Source organism: Cherax quadricarinatus, chromosome 6, assembly GCF_038502225.1.
Source record: "Cherax quadricarinatus isolate ZL_2023a chromosome 6, ASM3850222v1, whole genome shotgun sequence".
Classification (NCBI taxonomy): domain Eukaryota; kingdom Metazoa; phylum Arthropoda; class Malacostraca; order Decapoda; family Parastacidae; genus Cherax; species Cherax quadricarinatus.
In genome coordinates, this window is record NC_091297.1 from 46,288,481 (window position 1) to 46,308,282 (window position 19,802).

Genomic DNA, 19,802 nt, shown 5'->3' on the forward strand with positions numbered 1-19,802 from the left:
TTCATCTGATTATTACTTAATCCAGGGGCCCACTGCATTTATAAACTCAGTTTCACTTAGCGAACAAAAAATCATGAAAATGCCTAGTAACATATAAACGGAACATTTTTATTTTTTAACACGCCGGCCATTTCCCACCAAGGCAGGGTGACCCAAAAGGAAAAACTTTCACCATCATTCAACATTTTCACTATCATTCACACATAATCACTGCCTTTGCACAGGCACCCAGATACGAGAGTTCAGATGTCACTCCAAACAGGCAACATCCCAAACAAATTCATTATTGAAATCAAAATTTGATGAGCCTCCCTCAGTCCCAAATGCTTCTGACATAATTTTTGGCAATCATTACCCAGTAAACATTTTCCAGAACTAATAAAACTTGCCCAGAGTTATATCTGTCATTTTGGAACAACACAGAGATGCGAACAACCAATTTCATCCCAAAAACTTATTAAAAACACAGGTCATGACTGGCTGAATCAGGTTTGAAGAATTCTCTGCTGCTCTCAGTAACTAATTTAACTCCAAACACTATAAGCTTGGCAAAATCAAAGCAGACTCAAAATTCTCATTAAAATAAGTAATGTTCATCTTGTCTTTATATTAAAACATTTTATGTAGAAATGCTAAATATCTTCATATTAACATACTTTTAAAGAAACGAATGGGGGTACAAGTGTCGTATGGAGCATCTGAACTAGAACGTGAAAAATCCGGAGCATGAAATGCAAAAGGTTGGCCACCCCTGAAGTAAGGTATACTTACTCTAAATATACAAGGGATGTCTTTCTTGTTGGCATGTATCACATCAGAGTCCCGTACTGTTGAAACTTCAAACTGGTCGTCTCTCATGTCAAGGACGGTGCTTACCCATACACTTGGTAAGGCATTTCTGTGAAAGAAAATCAACTTCAAATACACTTAAGAGTTTCATGAAATATTTCAGGCATAGAAAAAACTTTCTGGGTGCATATAATATTGCCTTCTCATATTTAACACAACATATTCTTGGAACATGTGAAAAATTATATTTCAACTTAGAAAGAAGGGCTAATAAAGAAAAAATGTAAAAAATATCTGTAACATTTGACCACTTGCAAGGCACAGAAGTAAAGGTTGAAGGAAACAGTTTACCTCAGGTGTTTAAAGTACATGTGACAGGAAGTTCTCAACCTGTGTTGCGCAAGTTTAGAAAGCTAGAAAAATTCATTGGTATACTACAGTAGGGCCCCACTTATATGGCAGGTTAGGTTCCAGGCTACCGTCATAAAGCGGAAATCGCCGTAAAGTGGAACACCCTTTTTTCCACTTATAAATGCATACAAATACTAGATAACAAGTTTACACTAACATATATTAAGTTAGCAATAGAACTAGGCATCAAAAAACAATAAAAAAGTACAATACACACATAGTGCACTCATTACTTACCTTAAAATATTTGTAGTCTTAATCTAGGGTGAGACAAGTAGTATTTATTGTAAAAAATCAAGTGTGGTATGTATGGTAGTCAGCCAGGCTACCATACCAGGCCAACCCACCCACACATATATTCTATGATATTTAAGCATCCCAGAGCGATAAAATGTATATACAGTTCACTCATTACTTACCTTAAAATATTTGTAGTCTTAATGTAGGGTCAGGAGTAAGTAAATGAGATAAAACGAATAAATGAGAGAGAAAGAATGAGTGCATGAGAGAGGACAGGCACAGAGTTATGTAAACAAACCAGGCGAGGGTAAGTTTTGTAAACTAAGTGTACACGTCTGGTTTGTGTACAAGTTGCATTGTGTACACGTTGTCTCTACATTGATACGGTAGAATAAATAAAGAAGAACACTCCCATTCTCATGTAACATCATTTTGAGAAGAAATGATGCTCTGAGTGAAGGCAATGGAAATAAGTCACTCTGTCTGACTTTTTTGGGGTTATCCTAGGTTCTCTACACATATACTGTTATGTATGATAATCTATGTAACTGTATTTGTGTATACCTGAATAAACTTACTTACATACATACGAAAGGAATAATTTTCTACAGTTACCCCCAGTAACACATTTTCTCTTATGTTAGATTAGAGAAAATGTTATTCTTGGTATCACTTGAACAAGTTATCTGGCTACCACATCTCATATTTATGTTTATTTATTCTATTGTGGGGTGTATTTATCATCTTTATATGTTATGTATCATGTTTATTATATAATTTTGAAAAAATATCATGGATGAATTAATGAAAATGTGTATATTAACGTAATATACGACATTTAATGAGACTCGGTGATGATGATTATTATTATTTCTAATATGGCGTCACTTGTGCAAGCCGTTTGCTACCACATCTCATATTTATGTTTATTTATTCTACTGTGAGGTGTATTTATCATATTCGTAGGTAGTAGGTTGGTAGACAGCAACCACCCAGGGAAGTACAACCGTCCTGCCAGATGACTGTGAAACAGAAACCTGTAATTGTTTTGCATGATGGTAGGATTGCTGGTTTCTTTTTCTGTCTCATAAACACGCTAGATAACAGGGATATCTTGCTACTCCTACTTACACTTTGGTCACACTTCACAGACACGCACATGCATATATATATATACATACATCTAGGTTTTTCTCCTTTTTCTAAATAGCTCTTGTTCTTCTTTATTTCTTCTATTGTCCATGGGGAAGTGGAAAAGAATCTTTCCTCCGTAAGCCATGCGTGTCGTATGAGGCGACTAAAATGCCGGGAGCAATGGGCTAGTAACCCCTTCTCCTGTAGACACTTACTAAAAAAGAGAAGAGAAACTTTATAAAACTGGGATGCTTAAATGTGTGTGGATGTAGTGCGGATGACAAGAAACAGATGATTGCTGATGTTATGAATGAAAAGAAGTTGGATGTCCTGACCCTAAGCGAAACAAAGCTGAAGGGGGTAGGAGAGTTTCAGTGGGGGGAAACAAATGGGATTAAATCTGGAGTATCTGAGAGAGTTAGAGCAAAGGAAGGGGTAGCAGTAATGTTAAATGATCAGTTATGGAAGGAGAAAAGAGAATATGAATGTGTAAATTCAAGAATTATGTGGATTAAAGTAAAGGTTGGATGCGAGAAGTGGGTCATAATAAGCGTGTATGCACCTGGAGAAGAGAGGAATGCAGAGGAGAGAGAGAGATTTTGGGAGATGTTAAGTGAATGTATAGGAGCCTTTGAACCAAGTGAGAGAGTAATTGTGGTAGGGGACCTGAATGCTAAAGTAGGAGAAACTTTTAGAGAGGGTGTGGTAGGTAAGTTTGGGGTGCCAGGTGTAAATGATAATGGGAGCCCTTTGATTGAACTTTGTATAGAAAGGGGTTTAGTTATAGGTAATACATATTTTAAGAAAAAGAGGATAAATAAGTATACAAGATATGATGTAGGGCGAAATGACAGTAGTTTGTTGGATTATGTATTGGTAGATAAAAGACTGTTGAGTAGACTTCAGGATGTACATGTTTATAGAGGGGCCACAGATATATCAGATCACTTTCTAGTTGTAGCTACACTGAGAGTAAAAGGTAGATGGGATACAAGGAGAATAGAAGCATCAGGGAAGAGAGAGGTGAAGGTTTATAAACTAAAAGAGGAGGCAGTTAGGGTAAGATATAAACAGCTATTGAGGATAGATGGGCTAATGAGAGCATAGGCAATGGGGTCGAAGAGGTATGGGGTAGGTTTAAAAATGTAGTGTTAGAGTGTTCAGCAGAAGTTTGTGGTTACAGGAAAGTGGGTGCGGGAGGGAAGAGGAGCGATTGGTGGAATGATGATGTAAAGAGAGTAGTAAGGGAGAAAAAGTTAGCATATGAGAAGTTTTTACAAAGTAGAAGTGATGCAAGGAGGGAAGAGTATATGGAGAAAAAGAGAGAGGTTAAGAGAGTGGTGAAGCAATGTAAAAAGAGAGCAAATGAGAGAGTGGGTGAGATGTTATCAACAAATTTTGTTGAAAATAAGAAAAAGTTTTGGAGTGAGATTAACAAGTTAAGAAAGCCTAGAGAACAAATGGATTTGTCAGTTAAAAATAGGAGAGGAGAGTTATTAAATGGAGAGTTAGAGGTATTGGGAAGATGGAGGGAATATTTTGAGGAATTGTTAAATGTTGATGAAGATAGGGAAGCTGTGATTTCGTGTATAGGGCAAGGAGGAATAACATCTTGTAGGAGTGAGGAAGAGCCAGTTGTGAGTGTGGGGGAAGTTCGTGAGGCAGTAGGTAAAATGAAAGGGGGTAAGGCAGCCGGGATTGATGGGATAAAGATAGAAATGTCAAAAGCAGGTGGGGATATAGTTTTGGAGTGGTTGGTGCAATTATTTAATAAATGTATGGAAGAGGGTAAGGTACCTAGGGACTGGCAGAGAGCATGCATAGTTCCTTTGTATAAAGGCAAAGGGGATAAAAGAGAGTGCAAAAATTATAGGGGGATAAGTCTGCTGAGTATACCTGGTAAAGTGTATGGTAGAGTTATTATTGAAAGAATTAAGAGTAAGACGGAGAATAGGATAGCAGATGAACAAGGAGGCTTTAGGAAAGGTAGGGGGTGTGTGGACCAGGTGTTTACAGTGAAACATATAAGTGAACAGTATTTAGATAAGGCTAAAGAGGTCTTTGTGGCATTTATGGATTTGGAAAAGGCGTATGACAGGGTGGATAGGGGGGCAATGTGGCAGATGTTGCAAGTGTATGGTGTAGGAGGTAGGTTACTGAAAGCAGTGAAGAGTTTTTACGAGGATAGTGAGGCTCAAGTTAGAGTATGTAGGAAAGAGGGAAATTATTTCCCAGTAAAAGTAGGCCTTAGACAAGGATGTGTGATGTCACCGTGGTTGTTTAATATATTTATAGATGGGGTTGTAAGAGAAGTAAATGCGAGGGTCTTGACAAGAGGCGTGGAGTTAAAAGATAAAGAATCACACACAAAGTGGGAGTTGTCACAGCTGCTCTTTGCTGATGACACTGTGCTCTTGGGAGATTCTGAAGAGAAGTTGCAGAGATTGGTGGATGAATTTGGTAGGGTGTGCAAAAGAAGAAAATTAAAGGTGAATACAGGAAAGAGTAAGGTTATGAGGATAACAAAAAGATTAGGTGATGAAAGATTGAATATCAGATTGGAGGGAGAGAGTATGGAGGAGGTGAATGTATTCAGATATTTGGGAGTGGACGTGTCAGCGGATGGGTCTATGAAAGATGAGGTGAATCATAGAATTGATGAGGGAAAAAGAGTGAGTGGTGCACTTAGGAGTCTGTGGAGACAAAGAACTTTGTCCTTGGAGGCAAAGAGGGGAATGTATGAGAGTATAGTTTTACCAACGCTCTTATATGGGTGTGAAGCATGGATGATGAATGTTGCAGTGAGGAGAAGGCTGGAGGCAGTGGAGATGTCATGTCTGAGGGCAATGTGTAGTGTGAATATAATGCAGAGAATTCGTAGTTTGGAAGTTAGGAGGAGGTGCGGGATTACCAAAACTGTTGTCCAGAGGGCTGAGGAAGGGTTGTTGAGGTGGTTCGGACATGTAGAGAGAATGGAGCGAAACAGAATGACTTCAAAAATGTATCAGTCTGTAGTGGAAGGAAGGCGGGGTAGGGGTCGGCCTAGGAAAGGTTGGAGAGAGGGGGTAAAGGAGGTTTTGTGTGCGAGGGGCTTGGACTTCCAGGAGTGAATGGAGACAAATGGTTTTTAATACTTGACGTGCTGTTGGAGTGTGAGCAAAGTAACATTTATGAAGGGGTTCAGGGAAACCGGCAGGCCGGACTTGAGTCCTGGAGATGGGAAGTACAGTGCCTGCACTCTGAAGGAGGGGTGTTAATGTTGCAGTTTAAAAACTGTAGTGTAAAGCACCCTTCTGGCAAGACAGTGATGGAGTGAATGATGGTGAAAGTTTTTCTTTTTCGGGCCACCCTGCCTTGGTGGGAATCGGCCAGTGTGATAATAAAAAATAAAATAATAAAATAATTGTGCAAGTCGTCTGCTACCACATCTCATACTTATGTTTATTTATTCTACTGTGGGGTGTGTTTATCATATTTATGTGTTATGCATCGTGTTTATTATATAATTTTGAAAAAAAAAAAAACAGATTAATGAAAATGTGTATAGTAACGTAATATACGACATTTAAATGAGACTCTGTGATTATTATTATCATTACTAATATGACGTCTGGAGACATAAAACACTTACTGATTTTAATGTGTACCTGCACGCCAGCACAATATGTAAGTTTATTTAGGTACAGGTATACATAAGTATAATTATCAGAGTATATATAAAATAACTTTTAAAAACCCTTGAAATTTTGGAGATTCCAGACATAATGGAGAGACTTAGTGCTTACGAATCTCACAGAGAATGTAAACAAACCGGGTGGGGCGCGGTGACCATATTCAAAAGTCAGGTGGGGGGAGCCATATAGCGAGTTTTGGTCATAATTTGAAATGACCGTATTAGCGGAACGCCGTAAAGCGAAACACCGTAAAGCGGGGCAACACCAGGCACATCAACCAAATAACTGCTGCAGCATATGGGCGCCTAGCAAACCTAAGAACAGCATTCTGCCATCTTAATAAGGAATCATTCAGGACCCTGTACACTGTGTACATTAGGCTCATATTTGAGTATGCAGCACTAGTTTCGAACCCACACCTAGTCAAACACGTAAGGAAACTAAAGAAACTGCTAAGGTTTGCAACAAGACTAATCCCAGAGCTAAGAGGTATGTCCTATGAGGAGAGGCTAAGGGAAATCAACCTGACGACATTGGAGGACAGGAGAGATATGGGGGACATGATAACGACATATAAAATACTGAGAGGAACTGACAAGGTGGACAGAGACAGAATGTTCCAAAGATGGGACACAGCAACAAGGGGACACAGTTGGAAGTTGAAGACTCTGATGAAACACAGGGATGTTAGGAAGTATTTCTTCAGTCACAGAGTAGTCACGAAGTGGAACAGTTTGGGAAGCGATGTAGTGGAGGCAGAATCCATTCATAGCTTTAAGCAGAGGTATGATAAAGCTCATGGTGCACGGAGTGTGACCCAGAAGCAGCCAGTGAAGAGGCAGGGCCAGAAGCTATGACTTGACCCCTGTAACCAAAACTAGGCGAGTACACACACACACACATACAATCTTTCCAACAGGATATCAGATCCTGAGGAAAGAGAGGGAACAGAGGGGGTGGAGGAATGGCACTGCTTATCAAAAACTGATGGGATTTTGATAAGCTGGAGAGAGGAGACAGAGGAGAAGCAAGAGAGCACATAACAGGAACACATCAGTCTGGAGGTCCCAAGGTGGTAATTGCAGTGATGTATAACCCACCGCAGAACAGAAGGCAGCCAAGGCATGAGAGTAATAGAGCAATGGTTGACATACTGGCTGCAGTGGCCAGAAGAGCTCATGCGAGAAGAGTAAAGCTGCTCATTATGGGTGACTTCAACCACAAGGAAATCAACTGGGAGAACCTGTACCTACATGGGGGCCCAGAAACGTGGAGGGCTAAGATGATGGAGGTGGTACTGGAAACCTCATGTACCAACATGTAAGGGACACTACAAGAGAGGAGAGGATGAACCAGCAAGACTGGACCTATTATTCACCTTGAGTAGTGCAGACATTGAGGACATCACATATGAGAGACCCCTCGGGGCTAGTGATCATGTGGCTCTGGGCTACGAATACATAGTAGGGAGAGGGAGGCAGGAAGTGCAGGATAAATGAAGCCAAACTACAAGAGAGGGGACTGCACAGGCATGAGGAATTTCCTGCACAGGGTTCAGTGGGACAGAGAACTGGCAGAGAAGTCAGTAAACAAGATGAAGGGATATGTGACAACAATATCCAAAGAAGCTGAGAAGAGGTTTGTACCCAAAGGTAACAGAAATGATGAGAGTGGATAGAGTTATCAGAGCTTATTTCTTGGGTAGCATTGAGGACAGGGTTGGGAAAATGTTTCGTTAGTGGGATGAATTGTGAAGGACCTTCCGAGCATGGGCCAACAGGCCTGCTGCAGTGATCCTCCTTTCTTATGTTCATCAACCACTATCACAACTGCTTCCACTCTACCACCACCATCTTTGTATTTTTCTACAAACTTTTTCATAAATTATGTGTTTCTCACATTCTTTACCAAAGGGCTGGCACTAGAAGCTTTCTTTGGTGGTAGTGATGGTGGTAGAAGGTAGCAGTGATCATGGTAGAAGGTAGTAGTGATGGTGGTAACAGTTGTAATACTGATAGAAGGTCGTAATGATGGTGGTAGTGGGTTCCTTCTTTAGTGATTCAGTGATTCTACCAACTCCTCCAATGTTTTTGGAGTTATATAGGGCTACAAAAACCACCGCCGACTCAGCTGCTGCTTCACCGCCATTATGGACGGCTTACACTCAGTGGCCCTTATATACCCAACAACAACACAACACCTCTCGTGACATACGTAATGACTTACTTTATTCATTCTAGAGTATATTCCATGTTTCTATGTTACTAATATTGTTTATTATGTCATATTAGTTGAATTGTGATAGATAAATAAGCCATAGAGTTGATATTAGTGTCATTTCTCCAACAATAAACTTGCCATCCCTCCCTCACACAAACAAATAGCTAATAAGAACATAACAATGGAAGAAAACTGCAGGTCTACTGGCCCATACAAGGCAGGTCCTTATCAAAATGACCTCCACCCAAAGCTACCCAAGAATTTACTCCCGTACCCAATGACACAAATCAAACTCAGCTCCTCCAACTCGTATATTTGTCCAATCTCTTCTTAAAGCTACCCAAGGTCCTAGCCTCGATCACCCTACTGGTAAGTGTGATGTTAAATAAGAACTTAAGAAAGTAGGAACACTGCAACAGGCCTGCTGGCCCATACTAGGCCGGTCCTTCACAAATCCAACCCACTAACAGAACAAATGCTACCCACGCAATATGCTTAGGTGCAAGTCCGACTCAAATCCAACCCCTTTCACTCGTGTATTTATCCAACCTAAATTTGAAACTACCCAATGTTTTAGCTTCGATCACCCTACTAGGCAGACTGTTCCACTCATCAACTACCCCTATTACCAATGTTCATTTATACATTTTATTAGTGCCCTAGAGTCCTTATGGAGGGGGATTCCCCTTCCAAATAACCTCTCTTCCCTCTCTCCTCCTCCCTGTCTTCCATTCATCAACAACAGCCTTCAATAAAGGTAACTGTCATGTTGAATGTTCATTCTTTTCTGCATGTAAATCTATCTTTTAGGTAAAAAAAATTTTTTTTGTTGATACTTCTGGGTGTCTGGAACGAATTAATTGGATTTACATTATTTCTTATGGGGAAAATTGATTCGAAAATCGTCCATTTCGATAATAGTCCCACTTCCAGGAACGGATTATGGACGATTATTGAGGGACCACTGTATTTATAAGTAACAGTTACTCAGGAATACCTAATTATATTGAATTGATGGGGACTTAGCTCTAAATGTCATAAGGACTGATCACCCTTAGGACTGAGAGGCAACTGGGTCAAGCCTTTTTTCTCAATATAATAGGTTATACTATAGACACACAAACACACAATTTAAATAAGTAGTTTATGAAGTTGTATTTCTTTTTGTAAAAGTAAAATTAAGGTGTGGTAGAACTGTGGTAACTGGAGAATTGTGCTTGGCAACAGTCTTTTGTTTTGGTGGGTGTGGGAGGAGCTTAGCTAGGCTCCTCCCCCTCCCTCTCTCTCTCTCTCTCTTCTTTTGTTGACATGGAGGTGGCAGGACCTCTGGGTCCTTTTTTCTATCTTTTTGGGGCATTATGTGTGCTCCAGGGGTGAGTTTTTATAACTTAAGTTGTGGCCACCATACCCAGGGTGAATAAAGTGTGTCAAAACACTGGTTAGCCCAGAGTTAGTCAAGAAGAGAGAAGGACAAAGTTGCCGAGATGCACCATGTGGGAGAACAGCTAAGGAGTGTGTAGATTTTTGTTTTGAATATGTGAGGCTGTGATTGTATCTTCTGTACATATTTATTTAGAATACAATTATATTTTTATAGTAGTAGTTTACATAACCTGTGAAGAGGGCTGGTGAAAAGATATCAGACACACACAAGATGATCAGCCATGATGTATTACCCCTAGACAGATAAGGCCATTAAGTAAAAGCTACCCCACACTAGAACATGTAGTGAGATTCTTACTATCAAAGTAATAAGACATACCAACGTAACAAAGAAACTGCCCATTTACCAATTTCAACTACCCAATAAAGTGGTCAGAAATTGGCAATTTGGCCAATTTCATGCAAATTAAAAATATATGCCAATTTCAAAGTAAGGTCCAGAATTAACAATGCAGACATTCTTGGCTCTAAAATAACAGTTTCTTTTTTCATCAGTCACATCCCCAGGCCCCTCTGATATTACTCTTGCTTTCTATTTTGAATATTTATTCAAAAAAAAAAAAAGAAGATTTACTGTTATGCAGACTACTGCAATATTGTAATAATTGTATAAATAATGTCAACCCATTCATGACTGCATATTAAAATGGCTAGTTGGACATTTATTGGACAATGACGTCATTTGTTTAATCTTGAACAATTGACAAAAATCAAATATTTCCCCTACTTTGAGTTCCATTTCAAGGTCCTTTTCATAGTAAAACCAATCAAAATCACCTCCATTTCTATGCATTCCATTCTATCAAATGTGACTAGGAAAACGAGAATATAACCATAAAAACTATACGAAAATACTCCTCAAAGTCGGCGTTTAACCCTTTGACAGTCGCAGGCCCCTTTCTGAAACTGTTATTCTATGCCGCAAAATATTCGAAAAAAAACAACAAAAAAAAATTCTTATGAAAATGTTAAGATTATTTTTCCGAATGTTTTAGTCCAAAAAAAAAAATTTTGCCATCAGTACTTACCGAAATATAGAGCTGTGAAATTTGCAGAAAATGAGCCTCATATGGCAACAGCGGCGACTGCCGCTCACCCAGTAAATTTTAGTTTACTTGTATTTGAAGGTCTTTTGCTTTTTTTTCACTTTTATTTTTTCACATAATTTATGTAGCCTATAAGACCAAAGTAAGGTGCAATGTACATATATACACTCGTTGTATACAACACAATAAGCACACAAACATAATTATCAATATATTGTTTACAAAACTTGTTTACAAAAACAAACAATAAAAAAAAAATGTTCATTACTATTGTTCTATAATATATACACCAATGTACAGTCACCGAACATATTCCTAGAAGTTCTGCAGCTTGTGGAACTCTGTGAAACATGTTTTCATACACAATGGTGTTTTACACTCCTCACACATAAAACCAGTGTGTGTGCATTTTTGTGGACTTTATTTTTATGTGCAAAGACAAAACACCTCGTCTGAGCAGTTTTCATCAAAGTATTAGCAGGCAGTTGTGTTATGTAGTTATCCTAGGTAAATGGTCGTGTGTCATCATTCCTTCCTTCCTACTTTCCTGCATTCCTTTCCTGCATTCCTTTCCTTCATTCCTTTCCTGCATTCCTTTCCTGCATTCCTTTCCTGCATTCCTTTCCTGCATTCCTTTCCTTAATTCCTTTCCTGCATTCCTTTCCTACCTCTCTTCCTACATTCCTTCATCTGTCCTTCCTTCATTCCTGCCTTCCCTTCTTGCTTCTGGTTTCTATAATATATATATACACATATATAGTCACTAGATACTTTCATATAACTGCTATTATCTCCATTAAGCAAGCTTGTCTTGTGTGCGAGTGTGTGGCTTATAACTGTTTTGAGTCAGGAGTCGGCAGCTGTCAAAATGACATATTGTCTCATTACTCACTCCCCCTACCGCCTGTCAAAACAATGGGGTTGGCTGCTGCTTCCCCTCCATTCTATCTAATTATATTTCTCTCTCATTCTATCTATTTCAATCTGTCTCTCTATCTGTTTATCTCTGTCTCACAGGTACACATAAATACAAGTATACATAGTGTAAATTACCTAGGAAAACCCAAGAAATCCAGACAAAGTGCTATACTGTGCTTGAAGTTGTGAGCAAAAGTGATGACGCTGTCTTGTGGCTCTCTCTGAGACAGAGAGCTAGACGGACAGACAGGGAGCTTGACAGACAGACACACAGAAATGTTTGTGTACCAGCAAAACCAGAGGGAGGGGGATGGTCATCTAATCTTTTCTTATCAGCTGCACCCTCCCTTCACCCTCCTTTACGCTCATCAAACATCAGCTCTTATCAGATGTTATCTCACCTTATCTTGTCACTGTCATGGGTGAACTGTTTTCCATGCTTCAAGGGAACATATTATTATTATTATTATTATTATTATTATTATTATTATTATTATTCCTTCTTCTTCCTTCTTTTGTCCTTCTTTCTTCTTCTTCTTTCTTTTCTCCTTCTTTCTTCTAATTCTTTCTTCTTCCTACTTCTTCTTCCTACTTCTTCCTCCTCCTTCCTCCTCCTCCTCCTTCCTCCTCCTCCTTCCTCCTCCTCCTTCCTCCTTCTTCTTCCTCCTCCTTCTTCCTCCTCCTCCTCCCTCCTCCTCCTCCTCCTTCCTCCTTCTTCTTCCTCCTTCTTCCTCCTCCTCCTTCCTCCTCCTCCTTCTTCTTCCTCCTCCTCCTTCTTCTTCTTCTTCCTCCTCCTCCTCCTTCCTCCTCCTCCTTCCTCTTTCTCCTCCTACACATAAATACAAGTACAGAGTGTAAATTACCTAGGATAACCCAAAAAATCCAGACAAAGTGCTATACTCTGCTTGAAGATGTGAGTAAACGTGATGATGCAGTCTTGTGGCTCTCTGAGACAGAGAGCTAGACTGATAGACAGGAAGCTTGGCAGACAGACAAATAGACAGGCAGAAATGTTAGTGTACCAGCAAAAACAAAGCGAGGGGGATGGTCATCTAATCTTTTATCAGCTGCACCCTCCCCCACCCTCGTTTACGCTCATCAAACGTCAGCTCTTATCAGATGTTATCTCACCTTATCTTGTCACTGTCATGGGGTGGACTTTTTTTTTTCTTGCTTCAAGGGAACAATATTATTAAATCATCATCTTCTTCCTCCTCCTCCTCCTCCTCTTCCTCCTCCTCCTCCTCTTCCTCCTCCTCCTCCTCTTCCTCCTCCTCCCCTTCCTCTTCCTCCTCTTCTCCTCCTCCTCTTCCTCCCCCTCCTCCTCCTCCATTGCTTTTGTTCTTAAACCCCTCGAAATCATGAAATTGATCTTCACTGACGCTTCCATCTGTGTTAGAGCATCACTTGGGAAGAGAAGAGTCCCAGATTTGCTGGGGAGTCACATATTTCTTACTGCTAAGCTTGCTGAAAAAGGACAACTGAAATGGCATTCCCACAATGCACCACTGGCTCCCCAATTTTTTTTATATGGTGCACACTGACCATGGAGACCCATTCTCTCACATGTGGGCCTACCAGCTTTCTCCTGCTTGATTTGAAGCCGCTAGAATTTATGCGTATAAATACGTCAGAAACAGTGGTGCATAAGACGTACATATATGGCGTAAACAGTCAAAGGGTTAAATCCAAAAACACAGTCGGAGTTTTTGTTTTCTTATGCCCTGCTTGCTGCAGGATTTTTTTATACTGTGCACACTGACCACAAAGACACATTCTCTCATGTGGGCCTACCAGCTTTCTCCCGCTTTATATGAAGCCGTTAGAATTTTGAGTATATATATACGTCAAATACAATGGCTCGTAAGACGTATATATACGACTGAAACAGCCAAAGGGTTAAATCTCTCAAACCAGCCTTTGCTGGCGCTAAATTCACTACCAGCAGCACTTGTTCCAGGAGTTTTCTGTAGAAGACTCTTATGTAACTGCCTCGCCTACTCACAAATAATAAGATTCCACAACACTGTCTCCCACTAATTCTTTTTTCTTAATCCACAATAACAACAACTTTTCCATCTCTTCCATTATTGGTGACCTATGTTTCATTAGAAAAGTTACTCCTTTAGCAACATTAGCGTCCTTGATTTGTTCTTTGCCAGGATGGATGTAATTGTTGATTTGTTTTTCCCGTACATCCTGGCAAGTTCCAGCACCCACATACCACTCTCATATTTTTAAATCACTCATAAATTCCATGGTGCTTCTCACTTTCTTTACCACAGGAACTTTACTAGAAACTTTCTTTGGAGCCATAATTACTTATTTCGCAGTTGCACTGCAAAAAAAAAAAAAAAAAAAAAAAAAAAAAAAAAAAAAAAAAAAATGGAAAACAAGCGAAATGTATGGATGTATAAGCATAAGCTTCCTCATGCACCAAGAGAGACAGCCAAACTGACGTACAAGCGGCCCCAGCCAGCAGACGGACGCGTCCCAAACTGCCGATCACCAAGTTCGCCAATAACAGGAACGGTCGATAACCTAGGGTCCACTGTATGTATGTATGTATGTTGTATGTTTGTTGTATGGTTGTTTAATATATATATAGATGGGGTTGTAAGAGAAGTAAATGCGAGGGTCTTGGCAAGAGGCGTGGAGTTAAAATATAAAGAATCACGCATAAAGTGGGAGTTGTCACAGTTGCTCTTTGCTGATGACAATGTGCTCTTTGGAGATTCGGAAGAGAAGTTACAGAGATTGGTGGATGAATTTGGTAGGGTATGCAAAAGAAGAAAATTAAAAGTGAATACAGGAAAGAGTAAGGTTATGAGGATAACAAAAAGATTAGGTGATGAAAGATTGGATATCAGATTGGAGGGAGAGGGTATGGAGGAGGTGAATGTATTCAGATATTTGGGAGTGGACGTGTCAGCGCATGGGTCTATGAAAGATGAGGTGAATCATAGAATTGATGAGGGGAAAAGGGTGAGCGGTGCACTTAAGAGTCTGTGGAGACAAAGAACTTTGTCCTTGGAGGCAAAGAGGGGAATGTATGAGAGTATAGTTTTACCAACGCTCTTATATGGGTGAGAAGCATGGGTGATGAATGTCACAGCGAGGAGAACGCTGGAGGCAGTGGAGATGTCATGTCTGAGGGCAATGTGTGGTGTGAATATAATGCAGAGAATTCGTAGTTTGGAAGTTAGGAGGAGGTGCGGGATTACCAAAACTGTTGTCCAGAGGGCTGAGGAAGGGTTGTTGAGGTGGTTCGGACATGTAGAGAGAATGGAGTGAAACAGAATGGCTTCAAGAGTGTATCAGTGTGTAGTGGAAGGAAGGCGGGGTAGGGGTCGGCCTAGGAAAGGTTGGAGGGAGGGGGTAAAGGAAGTTTTGTGTGCGAGGGGCTTGGACTTCCAGCAGGCATGCGTGAGCGTGTTTGATAGGAGTGAATGGAGACAAATGGTTTCTAATACTTGACGTGCTGTTGGAGTGTGAGCAAAGTAACATTTATGAAGGGATTCAGGGAAACCGGCAGGCCGGACTCGAGTCCTGGAGATGGGAAGTACAGTGCCTGCACTCTGAAGGAGGGGTGTTAATGTTGCGGTTTAAAAACTGTAGTGTAAAGCAAGACAGTGATGGAGTGAATCTTACCTCCATGGGGAAGTGGAACAGAATTGTTCCTCTGTAAGCCATGCGTGTCGTAAGAGGCGACTAAAATGCCGGGAGCATGGGGCTACTAACCCCTTCTCCCGTATAAATTACTAAATTTAAAAAGAGAAACTTTCGCTTTTATTTTTTGGCCACCCTGCCTTCGTGGGATACGGCCGGTTTGTTGGGAAATAAATATATATATATATATATATATATATATATATATATATATATATATATATATATATATATATATATATATATATATATATATACACATACATACATATACATATATACACATTTATTATCACACTGGCCAATTCCCACCAAGGCAGGGTGGCCCGAAAAAGAAAAACTTTCACCATCATTCACTCCATCACTGTCTTGCTTTACACTACAGTTTTTAAACCGCAACATTAACACCCCTCCTTCAGAGTGCAGGCACTGTACTTCCCATCTACAGGACTCGAGTCCGGCCTGCCGGTTTCCCTGAATCCCTTCATAAATGTTACTTTGCTCACACTCCAACAGCACGTCAAGTATTAGAAACCATTTGTCTCCATTCACTCCTATCAAACACGCTCAAGCATGCCTGCTGGAAGTCCAAGCCCCTCGCACACAAAACCTCCTTTACCCCCTCCCTCCAACCTTTATTTATATATATATATATATATATATATATATATATATATATATATATATATATATATATATATATATATATATATATATACACACACACACACACACCAACAAACTGGCCGTATCCCACGAAGGCAGGGTGGCCAAAAAATAAAAGCGAAAGTTTCTCTTTTTAAATTTAGTAATTTATACGGGAGAAGGGGTTAGTAGCCCCATGCTCCCGGCATTTTAGTCGCCTCTTACGACACGCATGGCTTACAGAGGAACAATTCTGTTCCACTTCCCCATGGAGGTAAGAGGAAATACACAAGAACTAGAAAGAAAATAGAAGAAAACCCAGAGGGGTGCGTGTATATATGCTTGCACATGTATAAGAAGTGTGACCTAAGTAGAAGTAGCAAGACATACCTGAAATCTTGCTGCATGTTTATGAGACAGAAAAATGGACAACAGCAATCCTACCATCACGTAAAACAATTACAGGCTTTCGTTTTACACTCACTTGGCAGGACTGTAGTACCTCCCTGGGCAGTTGCTGTCTACCAACCTACTACCTAGGTTACAGAAGATATATATAGGAGTGAAGAAGAGCAGAATGGAAATGTGGTGGAGGTACGTGAGGCATTACGTAGAATGAAAGGGGGTAAAGCAGCTGGAACTGATGGGATCATGACAGAAATGTTAAAAGCAGGGAGGGGTATAGTGTTGAGTGGTTGGTACTTTTGTTTAATAAATGTATGAAAGAGGGGAAGGTACTTAGGGATTGGCAGAGAGCATGTATAGTCCCTTTATATAAAGGGAAAGGGGACAAGAGAGATTGTAAAAATTATAGAGGAATAAGTTTACTGAGTATACCAGGAAAAGTATACGGTAGGGTTATAATTGAAAGAATTAGAGGTAAGACAGAATGTAGGATTGCGGATGAGCAGGGAGGCTTCAGAGTGGGTAGGGGATGTGTAGATCAAGTGTTTACATTTAAGCATATATGTGAACAGTATTTAGATAAAGGAAGGGAAGTTTTTATTGCATTTATGGATTTAGAAAAGGCATATGATAGAGTGGATAGAGGAGCAATGTGGCAGATGTTGCAAGTACAGTGGACCCCCGCATAACGATTACCTCCGAATGCGACCAATTATGTAAGTGTATTTATGTAAGTGCGTTTGTACTTGTATGTTTGGGGGTCTGAAATGGACTAATCTACTTCACAATATTTCTTATGGGAACAAATTCGGTCAGTACTGGCACCTGAACATACTTCTGGAGTGAAAAAATATCGTTAACCGGGGGTCCACTGTATATGGAATAGGTGGTAAGTTACTAAATCCTGTAAAGAGCTTTTATGAGGATAGTGAGACTCAGGTTAGGGTGCGTAGAAGAGAGGGAGATTACTTCCTGGTAAAAGTAGGTCTTAGACAGGGATGTGTAATGTCACCATGGATGTTTAATATATTTATAGATGGGGTTGTAAAAGAAGTAAATGCTAGGGTGTTCAGGAGAAGGGTGGGATTAAATTATGGGGAATCAAATTCAAAATGGGAATTGACACAGTTACTTTTTGCTGATGATACTGTGCTTATGGGAGATTCTAAAGAAAAATTGCAAAGGTTAGTGGATGAGTTTGAGAATGTGTGTAAAGGTAGAAAGTTGAAAGTGAACATAGAAAAGAGTAAGGTGATGAGGGTATCAAATGATTTAGATAAAGAAAAATTGGATATCAAATTGGGGAGGAGGAGTATGGAAGAAGTGAATGTTTTCAGATACTTGGGAGTTGAAATGTCGGCAGATGGATTTATGAAGGATGAGGTTAATCATAGAATTGATGAGGGAAAAAAGGTGAGTGGTGCGTTGAGGTATATTTGGAGTCAAAAAACATTATCTATGGAGGCAAAGAAGGGAATGTATGAAAGTATAGTAGTACCAACACTCTTATATGGATGTGAAGCTTGGGTGGTAAATGCAGCAGCGAGGAGACAGTTGGAGGCAGTGGAGATGTCCTGTCTAAGGGCAATGTGTGGTGTAAATATTACGCAGAAAACTCTGAGTGTGGAAATTAGGAGAAGGTGTGGAGTTAATAAAAGTATTAGTCAGAGGGCAGAAGAGGGGTTGTTGAGGTGGTTTGGTCATTTAGAGAGAATGGATCAAAGTAGAATGACATGGAAAGCATATAAATCTATAGGGGAAGGAAGGAGGGGTAGGGGTCGTCCTCGAAAGGGTTGGAAAGAGGGGGTAAAGGAGGTTTTGTGGGCAAGGGGATTGGACTTCCAGCAAGCGTGCATGAGCGTGTTAGATAGGAGTGAATGGAGACGAATGATACTTGGGACCTGACGATCTGTTGGAGTGTGAGCAGGTTAATATTTAGTGAAGGGATTCAGGGAAACCGGTTATTTTCATGTAGTCGGACTTGAGTCCTGGAAATGGGAAGTACAATGCCTGCACTTTAAAGGAGGGGTTTGGGATATTGGCAGTTTGGAGGGATATGTTGTGTATCTTTATACGTATATGCTTCTAAACTGTTGTATTCTGAGCACCTCTGCAAAAGCAGTGATAATGTGTGAATGTGGTGAAAGTGTTGAATGATGATGAATGTATTTTCTTTTTTGGGGATTTTCTTTCTTTTTTGGGTCACCCTGCCTCGGTGGGAGACGGCCGACTTGTTGAAAAAAAAAAAAAATATATACATATATATATATATATAGATATATATCTTTATCTCTCAACGTTCCAGCCATATCCCACCGAGGCGGGTTGGCCCAAAAGGAAAAACGTAAGTTTCTCCTTTCAAATTTAGTAATATATACAAGAGAAGGGGTTAGTAGCCCCTTGCTCCCGGCATTTTAGTAGCCTCTTACAACACGCATGGCTTACAGATTAAGAATTCTGTTCCACTTCCCCATGGAGATAAGAGGAAATAAACAAGAACAAGAACTAGAAAGAAAATAGAAGAAAACCCAGAGGGGTGTGTATATATATGCTTGTACATGTCTGTGTAGTGTGACCTAAGTGCAAGTAGAAGTAGCAAGACACATCTGAAATCTTGCTACATGTTTTTGAGACAGAAAAAAGGACACGAGCAATCCTACCATCATGTAAAACAATTACAGACTTTCGTTTTACACTCACTTGGCAGGACAGTAGTAGCTCCCTGGGCGGTTGCTGTCTACCAACCTACTACATTATTTTTTTTATTATTATCACACTGACCGATTCCCACCAAGGCAGGGTGGCCCGAAAAAGAAAAACTTTAACCATCATTCACTCCATCACTGTCTTGCCAGAAGGGTGCTTTACACTACACTTTTTAAACTTCAACATTAACACCCCTCCTTCAGAGTGCAGGCACTGTACTTCCCCTCTCCAGGACTCAAGTCCGGCCTGCCAGTTTCCCTGAACCCCTTCATAAATGTTACTTTGCTCACACTCCAACAGCACGTCAAGTATTAAAAACCATTTGTCTCCATTCACTCCTATCAAACACGCTCACGCATGCCTGCTGGAAGTCCAAGCCCCTCGCACACAAAACCTCCTTTAACCCCTCCCTCCAACCTTTCCTAGGCCGACCCCTAACCCGCCTTCCTTCCACTACTGACTGATACACTCTTGAAGTCATTCTGTTTCGATCCATTCTCTC

At 40.2% G+C, this 19,802-nt stretch overlaps 1 protein-coding gene across 3 annotated transcripts in view; it reads right to left on the minus strand.

Annotated features, from left to right (window-relative positions):
• Positions 1–627: 627 nt before the first annotated feature.
• Positions 628–19,802, minus strand: part of LOC128693543 (serine/threonine-protein kinase Genghis Khan) — a 230,939-nt gene continuing 211,764 nt past the window's right edge. For all 3 annotated transcript variants that reach the window (XM_070081421.1, XM_070081429.1, XM_070081424.1), the window contains one exon: positions 628–898. In XM_070081421.1, coding sequence (XP_069937522.1) covers positions 643–898 — 256 coding nt within the window. In that variant the 3' untranslated portion in view covers positions 628–642. The remainder of the gene's footprint in view (positions 899–19,802) is intronic.